This window comes from Hydractinia symbiolongicarpus, chromosome 10 (genome assembly GCF_029227915.1).
Source record: "Hydractinia symbiolongicarpus strain clone_291-10 chromosome 10, HSymV2.1, whole genome shotgun sequence".
NCBI lineage: Eukaryota > Metazoa > Cnidaria > Hydrozoa > Anthoathecata > Hydractiniidae > Hydractinia > Hydractinia symbiolongicarpus.
In genome coordinates, this window is record NC_079884.1 from 12371552 (window position 1) to 12383890 (window position 12339).

The window sequence follows — 12339 nt, forward strand, 5'->3', positions numbered from 1 at the left end:
CCCAGCTCGCCCTTATATATGCGGGCGTTTGCGGCTTATCGGCACCCTAGTTAAAAACCATGATTTTATGTGGTAAGATGAGTCACCAGATCATCGCCGGAGTAATAAAAGGATGGTAGAGGACATATATTTTTTCACTTTCAAAAGATGCAAAAAATATAGGAAAGAAAAACAATGTGGTTGCCTAATATATTTTATGTATATAGAGATTTATTTTATGTATATAGAGATTTATGAGAATAGCTGTCATCTCCACTTTCTCAGTTTTAACTTATATTGTTGTATTAAATAACACAATTTTTAAGGATTGAAGTTCGAAGTACCTGTACTTTTTTTTCTGATGTTACTTCTATTCCGATATGTTTGTGAAGATTTTTGAGAATCACATCCAAGCTGCTACTTTTCTTAAATTCCTTGTCTTTCATAAGTGATATTTTTTTATCATTTGCAAATTTGTTACTTAAAATTGCAGTAATATGATGTGCTGATGGTACAAACAGGACTTGTCTATTGGGTTTTACAGGAATCAATTTTTCTCCAAACCCAGTGTTGTATCTTTGTTTTTATTACATATATATACTTATATATATATATATATATATATAGTTAATTGTGTATTCTTTTGTTATTCAAGGTTTTTAAAAACAATTTATTAAAAGAAAATAAATAAAAAATATTACTGATATTTTTTTATAGTAAAAGTTCTTTATATACAGTGTTTTTTTTTAAATCGACATCACCCTCTATATGCAAGTACTGTTGCTACCCCTTATAATAGAACATCTCCACAAAAGCGTAGATAGTTGAAAACCTTCTTGTTTCAACCTGACAGAAGGTCAGAATAGCCTTCTGGCAGTTGTAAGTGTTTAAGCCGTCCCATTTTCTTGCATAGGCATATTTTAACCATGTTCAAATCGATTTATTAGGATTGGATTGTGTGTTCAAATTGACAGGTTTTCTTGTTAATTATGAGTTTGAATTAAAAAAATTTGCACAGGAATTTCTTTTATTTCACGGTATAAAATGATGTTGACTTATATTATAGAGCTTATTATTACAGAGATAAAGAGGCCTGGGATGAAGAAATAAGTGTCATTTTGGCAAAAAAAAAATTATATTAATTAATTCACCTTTATAATATCTATGCATTGATAAAGTTTGAATGCACATCCCTTAACAGGTCTAAAATTACTGATGATACAAAATGTCAAAATTTCCTATTACTTAAATATGACATCAGACATCATATTTTATTATGCAGCATATAAATCTGAAATTTTTTAATTGTGAATATCTTGAAAACAAAAAAGGCTTTTTAAAAAATTTAAAAAAGACTTATTAATCAACTTTTTAAGCTGTATAATATAAGTTTAACTCCATTTTATAATGGAATGGTAAAAATATGATTTTAACAAACATTTATAACAAGGTTTGTTAAGAAGTTGTCAAAACATAAGAAGCTTAGCTTTGACATAATTGCTACAATATTTGTAAAGCTATTGTATGAAATTGGTATCTTATTCACGATATTCATTTTCCTGAAAAAAACCTAAAGCAAATGTTAAGAGCTTAGTAATTTCCAGTCATTAACCAGCATCATTAAAAAGTATTGATGACTAGCTAAGGCCTAGCCAACATGACAATATAAAACTTAAAAGCAAACTTCAGGATAACAAAATGTATCGATACCTGAACTTGTTGCCATGAAGATTAAGAAGTCTGCATTTGATGGAATTTCCTTGTGTAACCGTACACGGACAATCTCTTGTGACACTTGTGCATTCTGTTGTGGAGCCATAGGTGAATCGCTCTCAATACTTACACCCTTGCCGTCGTTTTCTCCCTGGCAGGCTTGTATGAAAAATAATTTTGGTTTTTGAAACAACTTTGGACAATTATTTCCCTCAAATATTGTTTTGATATCTGCCAGTTTTACTTTACGACCATCATTTCCATAAACACCACCATCAAAACCATGCGATAAAATACAACACACAAAGCAGTCATAGTTCTCGTGATCTTCCTTCGCAGCAACATGCTCCAACACTTCCGACATTTCACTAGCAGTGTGGTCTGGATAAACAGTCACTTCAAACCCTAACCACTCAAAGGTCTTTTTCAAGTTCGACACATCGTGTTCTGTTCCTTTCCGTTCTTTTAAAACTGCTCCAGTATATAGTTTTACACCATTCTCAAAACTGTTACTAAAAATTAAACATTTACCACGAGGGATACTTTTCATTGAGTATTCAGGTGGCCTACTTCCACCTGGGAGTCTATTTGAGGAAGTATTTGTGACATCCTCATTTGAATTTCTTTTTACTTTTAGGTGACTCTGGTTAGCTCTTTTACGAATATTGTCTGGCGTCAACAATGAAGAAGTTGATTTAGTTCTGTTTACTAAATAGTAAATATAGATACAGGTTTATTGTAGAAATGCTATTAAGAAAAGAATAACATTATTCCCAGTCATATTCCTAATAAATTTGTTCCTGGCTAAAACCTGTTTTTCATGGGCCTGCCTACCTACTGAACGCCCACTGAATATGTTTGATATGTAATTTGTAACACAGCAAGGATGTCATTCTAAAATTACTCTAAACGACCAGGTCTTCCTGAAAGTTCTACTGTATAAGAATACCATGTTTTTCGAGGTCATTAAAAAAAAACCTAACAAGTTGTATACAATACAAATTATTTCTTCCCCTTTTTTTAAAAAAAATATGGTGATTGTTCCTCTGGCTTTTTCCTTCATTTCCTTCCTGTCATAACCGAACACAAATCTTAGGTGTTATCGATCTAGTAACTTACCTTCTGGTTTATTCTTACTCCTCAATTCACTTTCAGAACTAAATGATTTTGATCTAATATCATCATCTTCATATTGTTCCTTTCCTCCCTTTTCAGAGGTTTTCTCCATTGAAAGTCTATGTGCTTCATAAGCATCTAGTTTTTTAATTAAATCTTTACGGGGTATGGCTTCAACAAGTTCGTATAAATGTGTTATGTCATTGCAGGAAATGAGACCAAGGGTTTCCAACATCTTTAGCAAATCAGATGCATCTGACAAATTCTCAGCTTTACCCACTGCAGAAATAGAGAATTAAAAATATATACACAGTAAGGAATCAAATGTAACATGAAAATAGCTAATTAGAAACCAGAGTTTGGTCACATGTGGAACTAAAAAAATTTGTAGATAATCTGTTATTACATTTTAGTCCACTAATTAAAATGTAATTAAAATGTAATTGTACTTTTCAGTTGATTTTGCCCAAAAGAAATTAGGATTGTTTTGAAATTTGTCATTTTCTAGCATTTTTAGATATATACTTAACTTAGTGTAAAAAATGAAAAGAAAAATTTTTAGCTCATTTTGGACTGTTCTAGGTCCGCTGCCGAGCAATTAGATTTGCAAATGAGACGAAATCTAATTTGTGAATAACCTTTACTAACATTTTATACCATTTGGAGAAAAAAGTAATATATACAACTTTTAGGGGGAAAACTCAATAAACTTTTTTTTTTTTTTTTTTTTCGAAAACGACTTAATATTCTGAAATGGCACTTTCTATTTACCTTTCAGCAAAAAAACAGAAAAAAACTAATGAGCAGATCCAGAGAAATGCTGTGATGTGCGGATGTATGGCTAACTTGTGTGATTAATTATGTCTGCTCAATTTTTTTAAAGTCCTTTTCATTTAGAAGATAATCGCATCTAAAGATTTATTTGAAAACATTTTAAGCTTTAAAACATAAGTTCAACATAATTCACCCCTTTGGAATCCCTTTAAGCACACATATTTATTAAATATAAAAAAAGAACAATACTTGGTATGTGTTCAGCACTGAGAAATTTTATGCATTTGACATCAGAAGTTGTAAGATGATCTGCCACATCTTTTAAAAACTTGGTCCACACACTTGGTCCAAAAGTAGGCATATTTAAAACTAATCTAGAAAATATCATAGTTAAAGAAGCATTACCAACGTAATAAATCTGAAAAATCTATAAAACACCAAAAATGGTTAACTTTCATTTCACGTATGGAATGACATGCATTCACACACATGCTTTTAAAATTTAGGGTGAATTAAGTTCAATAATTATGTGATATATTTTTAATGACCAAATTACTTTTACTGGAAACTTCACCATGTAGAAAAGCCCACCAGTCATCATAGGACCTGTTCTTGTTATGCAACTATAACATAATATAAATATATATAGTAGTACTACAATAACTTGATCAACATTGGTTGTTTACAAACATAGGCTAAAAGTACAGTTTCAAGTACCTGTGCTATGTATTTTTATCCTATGCTAGGGGACTAAAGGAACTAATTTTTTGTTATCTATTGACGTGAACTATATATACATACCTAGGATATATATGTTTAATAAATTTTCAGACAGAATGGGATTAAAACCCACAGAGTTGAAACTTGTTAGTACAACTGACAAGTTTGAGCTCATGCCTTGACCATCTGACCTCGACCATCTGTCTTAATGGCACAAGACCATTAACAATTATAGGACAAAGAAAACTACAGATTTAAATAAGCAGTTTAAAAAACAAGCATAATCATGATAATTAAGGATACAGTAAGCCCCCTTCAGAGTCATTTTTTTTAAAAAATTATTTTTTTTAATTTTGATTCTTTGGCATATTTTCCTATTTTTTTTAAAAGAATCAAAAATATAATGATGATGATGAATGATGATTATTGTTAAGAGGGATAAAATGAGAAAAAATATTTTTTATCTTTTACGCTACGGGACACGGCAACAATTTTCATGTGATTGGAACAAAAAAAAAATTTGTTGCAATCGTATGCAAAGTTGTTTCCGTGTTGCATGAGTTCCAGCACATGAAACAAAATTTATGAAAATGAAACCAAAACATGTGTGACAGTGATAAATGATGGCCGTCCCAGTTGATCGAAGTATAATAATCGTTTCTATTGCACTTCTTCTTGGTGAAGAAGAAACAAAGAATAAACAATCCAAACGATCTATTTGGACAAGGCCATGGTTACAACGTATGAAGGTCGATGGAGCCTTTCACAACTTAGTTCAAAAAATTAAAGGAAGAAGATCTAAAAGGATTCAAAGGATATGTAAGGATGGACATTGGTGATTTTGATGAACTGGTCCATCTACTTGCTCCGATTTTGCATAAGCAAGATACCAACATGACAGAATGCATAAAACTAGAGGAAATGTGTTGTATCACATTAAGATATCTTGCAAGCGGTGAATCATTCAGATCTTTAGAGTATCAATTCCGGATCAGTAAGAAAGCAATATCTTATATAGTTCAGGAGGTGTGTAGTGCTATCGCTAAAACTTTGGGAAAAAATAACTTTAAAACACCGGAAACAACAGAAGAATGGATGGAAATTGCAAAAAAATTTTATCATCAATGGAATTTTTCAAATGGATTAGGTGGTGTCGACGGAAAACACATTGCTATACAGCAACCAAAAAACTCTGGCTCGGATTATAGAAACTACAAAGGAAGTGATAGTGTCATTTTGATGGGAATGATTGGACCAGAATACGAATTCCTTTTCGCTGATGTAGGGATGAATTGCAGAAATTCAGATGGCGGGAATTGGTCCCAAAGTCACGCTTTATGTCTTCTTTTGAAAACTTCCCATCGAATAGCTGTACTAGTTTTTCATAAAGAGAACCCCTCAAATTGCGATCTCGGTACTCAGTCAGGTGGTGGTTCCAAAGCGATGGGTTGGAATTGAAGAAGTCAATTAGCATTTCTTTCTCCTCCTTATCAAATGTTACTTTCTTCTCAACTCTATCAATTTCTTCTGTTAAAGAAGGAAAGTTGATCGAAAAACTTCAACTTCTTCTTTGGCTCTTTCTGTTGGTATTTTTCCCGCTCTCGTATGAAAGCAGTACGGAGAGCATAAAGTTCTTATCAAGGAAATCCTTGGTATATTTTCCATCAAAAAATTTTGTTTCTCTTCTTTATTCCAAAAATTGACTTCGGAAAACGACAGTGGTTTGTTTTCATTATAAAATTTAATAAGTTCATTTTTTTTTCTTCCGAAAGTTTTTGCTTTGCTAGATCTTCTGCCATGTTGAAGTCTTATGTAGTTTAGATTGAATTCTTGTCTAATTTGTTGTGATTGAAAAATTTTTGTTTTGATTTGTCTTGAGTTTTTAAACGAATTTGATTGGTTAAATTAAAAAAATGTTCCAAAAATTCTCCTCAAATATGGGGACACGAGGAATTTTTCCTGATCCTCATTTGCAACATGAAAATTTTGTTGCAGCCACAAAAAAAAATTCAAATTGATTTGAATTTTTTTTTTGTTGCAGCAACAAAAATTTTGAGCGAAAAAAGTTGCAGAATGATTGAATTCCTCAAATATGTTTAATCTGTATAATAATTAAAGAGAGTTGTGCAGAACAAATAAAAAATTGCATCTCTACATATAACATAGGAAACATTCACACTTTTATAATCTATGCAAATATATTATTATTTATCATCTATACCTTTATAATTTATTTCCTTATTTTTTTTCATTTTTATCCTGGATGTTATGTTATCCTGTTGTCTGTTTAACAATAACTAGACCCATAGTTCTACGAAAACACTTTACCTTGTGAAGCAAAGGTCTTTGATTTGCTTTTTCTCCAAATAAAATTTTTAGTCGTAACATTTTTGTCGAACACTCCCCTCCATCTTGTCGAAATTGTACGAAAACAAGTTTGTTGTGACAATTATATCTTTGAGCCTGATTATATGAGGCAAGTTGGCTCGGTGTTGGCCCGGTTGGCGGGTCAACCCGGTTGAAAAAATTTCATATTATATGGAAAAAGTCAACCCGGGTCAAGAACTACACTGCTGCCGGTTTGAAAAAAAAATGCGCGTAGTCTTTTAAAAATGGCGGATGCAAGATGTAAACAAACAAGCGAAATTAAGTCAAAATTATCATTAAGTATTTTGGTCGCCAATAGTTTGCTGCTTCGCTCGCCATTATTGTTTTTCTTCTGTTTTGAATGGCAATGCGCATGCTTGTCTTTTCCAACCCGGCCCTGGCTTGGCAAAGTGATATTATATGAACCGAGTCAACCCTCCTAACCAACCTGTCCCGGGTTGAAAACACGAGCCAGCCCGCCTAGGCGGGTTGACTCACCTCATATAATGTCAAATATTTTTTTGTAGTGATCAGCCATTATGTCGAACTGTTTAATTTTATCATGCTGAGCATGTGGCGGGCCAACACTGAGCCAACCCGCCTCATATAATCAGGCTCTTTGGCTACAAAACTTTGCTTTTTCTAACGCAGAAAGTGAGGAAATATTGAGTTATTGATCTATCATGCTTAAAAATAGATAAATCAGTCATAAAACAGCTATTGTAACACAAAATATGCGATGTTTTTGGAACGAACCACGTGTTGTTTTGAGTAAAAAAAGCAAAGTTTTTTAGAGCTGAATAAGAGCTTCGCAATCATATTTTTTTCAACGAACAAAAATTTTACTGAGGGGAGTGTTCGACAAAAAGAACTGGAAGGGTGAATTTTTGTATAAATTTTATATATATATATATATATAAACAACAGAATGCAACAATCAACAATATTAAGTGAAAATAAGACTGACACTAAATTTGGTAAAATATGCTCCACTGTGATTCCATGTATTGTTTATATTTTTGGCTGCTTCTTCTAGCTAATCACCACATACATGTTGTAGCTTACTAGCTAGCCAGCTGTTACATTTACTTATTCTTAATGAAAAAAACCCGAAGACTTAGACTGGGATGGTACCCATTTTGAGCCAGATTGCTCCAGGCATGTTGTTGAGAATTATGGAATCATATTTGTACCTTTTCCTCTCCTGATTGACATATTGAATGACATATACATGATGCATTCTACTAGCTAGCTGAAGCTGGCTTTTCCAGCTATAGAAAACTAAATCGTACTCCCTGTACAATTGTGGCATAGCTAACGAACGCTAGCTAGCAAACAAATGCTGAAAATTCAGAAAACATGCATTACACTACTTTTGCGACTAAAAGCAAATCCTTTTATATCGTTGCCCGTAGAAAATGATTGCGGATCTTTTACCATTTCAAAAACGAACAAAATTCCCCTCCCCTGTGCCCTTTCCGAGAATTTTGCCAGCATTTTTGCGCTATGCGAAGCAATGTACGGGGACACTATTTGTCACATATGAGTGACACATAACTCTAACCCTCCTGCTATTAGCTAACGAAACTGTATTCTGGCCATTCCCGGGGCCAGCGTAATTATGCTTTGTCAAGAAAGTGCTCCAGGTAAGATTTAAATTGCCGAAAAAAAATTCATAGTAGCGGTGGTGCTTGCTACACGAAAACAAACAATTCATATGCATCATTCCTGATTAACCAATTATCATTTTTTGCGAATTAAAGTAGAGCGTTATGCATCTTTACTTTTAGGCTAAACAGAACTGAAAGTCGCAGAATAACCCACTACATACTACATGCGGCTTATTTAGATGGTGTATGCACTACCCGGTCAACCTCGTTTTCTTGTCCAAGATTTTTCAACCGGGTGAGCCATTCTCCTCCGTCAAATGCCCATCCTCGTCCCCAGGGTCTGGCAGCCCCTGAGCCGTTAATAAAATCCACTAAGAATGAAGCTAAGATATGTCATGATAAACCATAATCCTGCCACTAGTTTGCCAAAACGTGTCCCTGGGTGAAGTCCAATATATATAAATGGAGACGGCTTGTGAGCAACAGTGAAAAAAGAAAAGGTCAACAAAAAAAGAGATTGTAATAATCTACAATAGCTCCGAGACATAACAGATTTACAAGGGATGACCTTACAAACAAAAAACAGTAAACGTCAACCCGATGTTTAGATCTCACCCCTTATTTTCCTCCTTCCCTTAATACGTCAAAATCAAAAAAATGTAATATCTCATCGTCAATTCCTAAAACTTTTTATTTACCCGAAAAATCAAAAAAAATATTTAAACGTCTCGTATGAAAAACGTGAATTCGAGTCCCATAATTATATTTTTAAATCTTTTGGTTTCGAAATGGTATTTGAAAGTTTCGCTGATAATGCGATATTGTGACATCATCTACTAGATGCTAATAAACAAGTTTTTGCAAATGCATGTTTCTTTATAAGAAGAAGTATATCTTACCTGACGTTCTTATTTTAAAAGCCTTTTTCAGTCTTATTTGTTCCTATTTTGTTATTAATTAATAATAAAAACACAACTTTCTCAATTTCTTTGAAATTTATATGAACAATAGCTGTTTTTTGATTTGTTGTTAGTCGTGTAATTCTATATTTCCGCTCATGATTTCGATACGCAAATACGAAATCGGTTTCCCTAAATTAATAACCACCGAGTAAAAGATTTTCCAGGCTAACATTTTCTGTTGAAACTCGTGTAACTAGAACAACTTGCTTCGTTTGTTAGAAAGTACTGCATACTAAAAAGCTTTATCTATCGTTAATTTCTAAATATTGATATTTTTTCGTTTATCGGCTTAAATAATATTACCAGGCGTTAGCAAGTATTATTACAAGCTCGTGAGCTTGTATTAAAACGCAAATGTGTCCTACAAGAATGGAATTTTTTGCCTCTCTGAGCACCGACAAGGAAGTAGTCGTGTGTTCGAATCTCATCTTGGTAACTATTTTTACTTTTTTTTTCTTTTTACTAACTTGTAACTAACTATGTCCGAAATAATCAATTGCAACGTCACAGATTTAAATTTCGTACCTAAACTCTCTAAGTACTTGGAAGTCATCTAAATGACGTTTCAGGCCAAATTTGGTATTTGTTTTCGACAAAACTTGGCACAGTTAACAAAAAAAGTATGCTGAACAAAATAGTGACACCATAATTTTGATTTTTGTCACTTAACGTCATTTTAGGCCAAATTGGTCTAAAAATTAAAACTATTTTAGACAAAACTTGGCAAAGTTAACAAAAAAAGTATGCCGAACATGGTGACATTAAAATTTTGATTTTTTGTCGCCTAAATGTCATTTTAGGCCAAAATTAGTTCGAAAATTAAAATACTTTATTTTCGACAAAATTTGGCACAGTTAACAAAAAAAAGTATGCTGAATATGATAGTGACATCAAAATATTGATTTTTGTCACCTAAATGGAGTTTAAGCTCATAAACGTTTCATCGCGCGACTTTCAACCATGAATGATAGGCTGTATTTTTTGTTAGCAGAAATTGTAAAATTGGGTTGCATTGTGGATGTTTCATATTTGTGCATTTTTAATAGCGAGATAGTTTATGCAGCGCCTGCGTATTGTTTATTTTTTTAAAAGATAAGATTAGTGTTCACAAGCTTTATTTAACTAACTGGTAAAGTAAAGGTGTTTCCACCAAAGTTTTTAAAAGTGAATATGGGCAGAATTAAAGTCTCCCCAAATGCCTGGAAAGTAGTCTGCGAAAAATAAAATTTCCACAACAATACGTAAGAGAAAAACGAAGACGCTCCACCATATATAAATAATTACGAGAACGAAATTCTTTTTGTAGTGAAAAGAATTTCTCGTTCTCGCTTTCTTCTTTCTGTCAGTCAGTTTACCCCAGACTGACCCAACGAAAATTGAAATTTCGAGGAATTTTCCGTTCAAGAAGATCTCACAAATCAATTTCGAAAAATAACTGCGTAGTCCACAAGAAATGTTATTGCCCATCTGAATAGCAAAATATGTCGTGTCTAACTTCGTAACAGAAATCACAATTTAATAGACAGCTTTTTGTAAACTTTATTCGCGAGGTTGTTTACGTATATCATACGTCTTGTTACGTATAGCGCAGGGGTGTAGTCAATAAGGCACGAAAGTAGGGAGACCACCGCTTCTCCTTCCACGCCCTTAACAAAGAGAATTGATTAAGTTCTATCTGCAGTCCTTAAAAACATTATTATTATTGATATTGAAATTATTTACCCAGGATAGCGTCTTTAGTTCCTATTAATACTGTTATCAACGAGGGTCCTGCGAAGGGGGTCCTAGCGCATTTAAAGCTCCCATTTGAGCTACGAAAGTCGTGCAAGCACAGCAATAGCTCAACTAGACAATCGCCTAAGATATCAATCCTTTTCTCATGCTGAACGCTAAGCACAAAGGATAGATTCACACTTTTATAGTCTCTGGCATGACTCGGCCGGGGTTTGAACCCAAGACCTCCCGCACTGGAAGCGAACACTCTACCACAAGGCTATCAGGCTGGGATTGCATTTTAGTCAATCTAGATGGTTCAATATTTTTCCTCGCTAAGAGAGTCACTTAATACAAGGAAGTGCTCATAAATTTACAAACTCGTCCCTCATTCTAAAAACCTTTAACTACGCCTCCGCTTTCACGTGTCACCAAGTATGGGCTTATAACCGAATATCAATACGAATATTTTACTGCATGAAGTCTTGTCCATTAACGTCGCATGTAGGTCGACTTCATACTATACTACTCGAACGCTTGCTGTGTGTTTCTTGATTGTGCCAACTTAACTGATGTAATATTATATAAAGCCAACAACATCGACAATTTTGTTGTAAAGACTCTTTCTCGATTTAACAGGCACTGTGGCACGGTCTTTAAAGTTAGGGAGGGTTATGGGATATTATGATCATCGGTAGAGGTTACTGCCAACTTTCCAAACCAAGACGGATAATTCATGTGTTTGTGTAATATTTTTAAATGGGTACTAGTGCCTCAGAAAAGTGCGTAAAATGTGTTTAGCGTTCATATTTTTATTGTATTTGATAAGCATAGATGTGTGAGCAAAATCGCTTTAATGAAATTCTTGAAACATGGGCGCTAGCAAAAAAAAGTGTTCCAAATTTAATGCCCCTCTTTTGTGAAAATTGGCAAAACAACAAACAAACAAAAAACTTGGACAACAGTGTTTATAATTCAAATCAGAAAATATGTCAAATGCGCCTGCTGGTGCGAATAACAGTTTGAGAATTGGCGTTTTGCGAAAAATGTGTCTTTCTCTATGGAAGACAGATAATTGTTTACCCGGGATCGCCTCTTCAGTTCCTAATAGAACTGTAATCAATGAGGGTCCTGCGAAGGGGTCCTAGAGCATATAAATCTCCCATTTGAGCTACAGAAGGCGTGCAACAATCCATTAACTATTCTCATGCTGAACGTTAAGCAGAAAGGATCGATTCCCACTTTTATAATCTCTAGCATGACTTGGCCGGGGTTTGAACCGAAGACCTTTCGCACTGAAGGCGAACTTTCTATTACAAAGCAATCAGTCAGTTGATTCATGCGCATTTATCGCTACATAACTTGCATGCCAAATATGATTTTTT

At 33.7% G+C, this 12339-nt stretch overlaps 2 protein-coding genes across 3 annotated transcripts in view; one reads left to right on the top strand and one right to left on the bottom strand.

Annotated features, from left to right (window-relative positions):
• LOC130662306 (caspase-7-like) overlaps nucleotides 1–12339 on the bottom strand; it is an 89992-nt gene that overhangs the window by 2984 nt on the left and 74669 nt on the right. The window contains exons 2-4 of one of the 2 annotated variants that reach the window (XM_057461134.1): nucleotides 3832–3958; nucleotides 2812–3087; nucleotides 1690–2400 (exon numbers count right to left, since the gene is read on the bottom strand). In XM_057461134.1, the coding sequence (XP_057317117.1) occupies nucleotides 1690–2400; nucleotides 2812–3087; nucleotides 3832–3943 (1099 nt within the window). In that variant the 5' untranslated portion in view covers nucleotides 3944–3958. Of the gene's footprint in view, nucleotides 1–1689; nucleotides 2401–2811; nucleotides 3088–3831; nucleotides 4306–12339 lie in introns of those variants that run through there. The other variant, XM_057461133.1, reaches the window with a different exon arrangement.
• Nucleotides 5128–5760, top strand: LOC130612865 (uncharacterized). The gene has a single exon (XM_057434205.1). It carries the CDS (start codon nucleotides 5128–5130, stop codon nucleotides 5758–5760), a length of 633 nt encoding a protein of 210 aa, XP_057290188.1.

Excerpts from the sequence above, each read along its gene's own strand:
- LOC130612865 (XM_057434205.1), top strand. The coding sequence starts at position 5,128 with ATGGACATTGGTGATTTTGATGAACTGGTCCATCTACTTGCTCCGATT.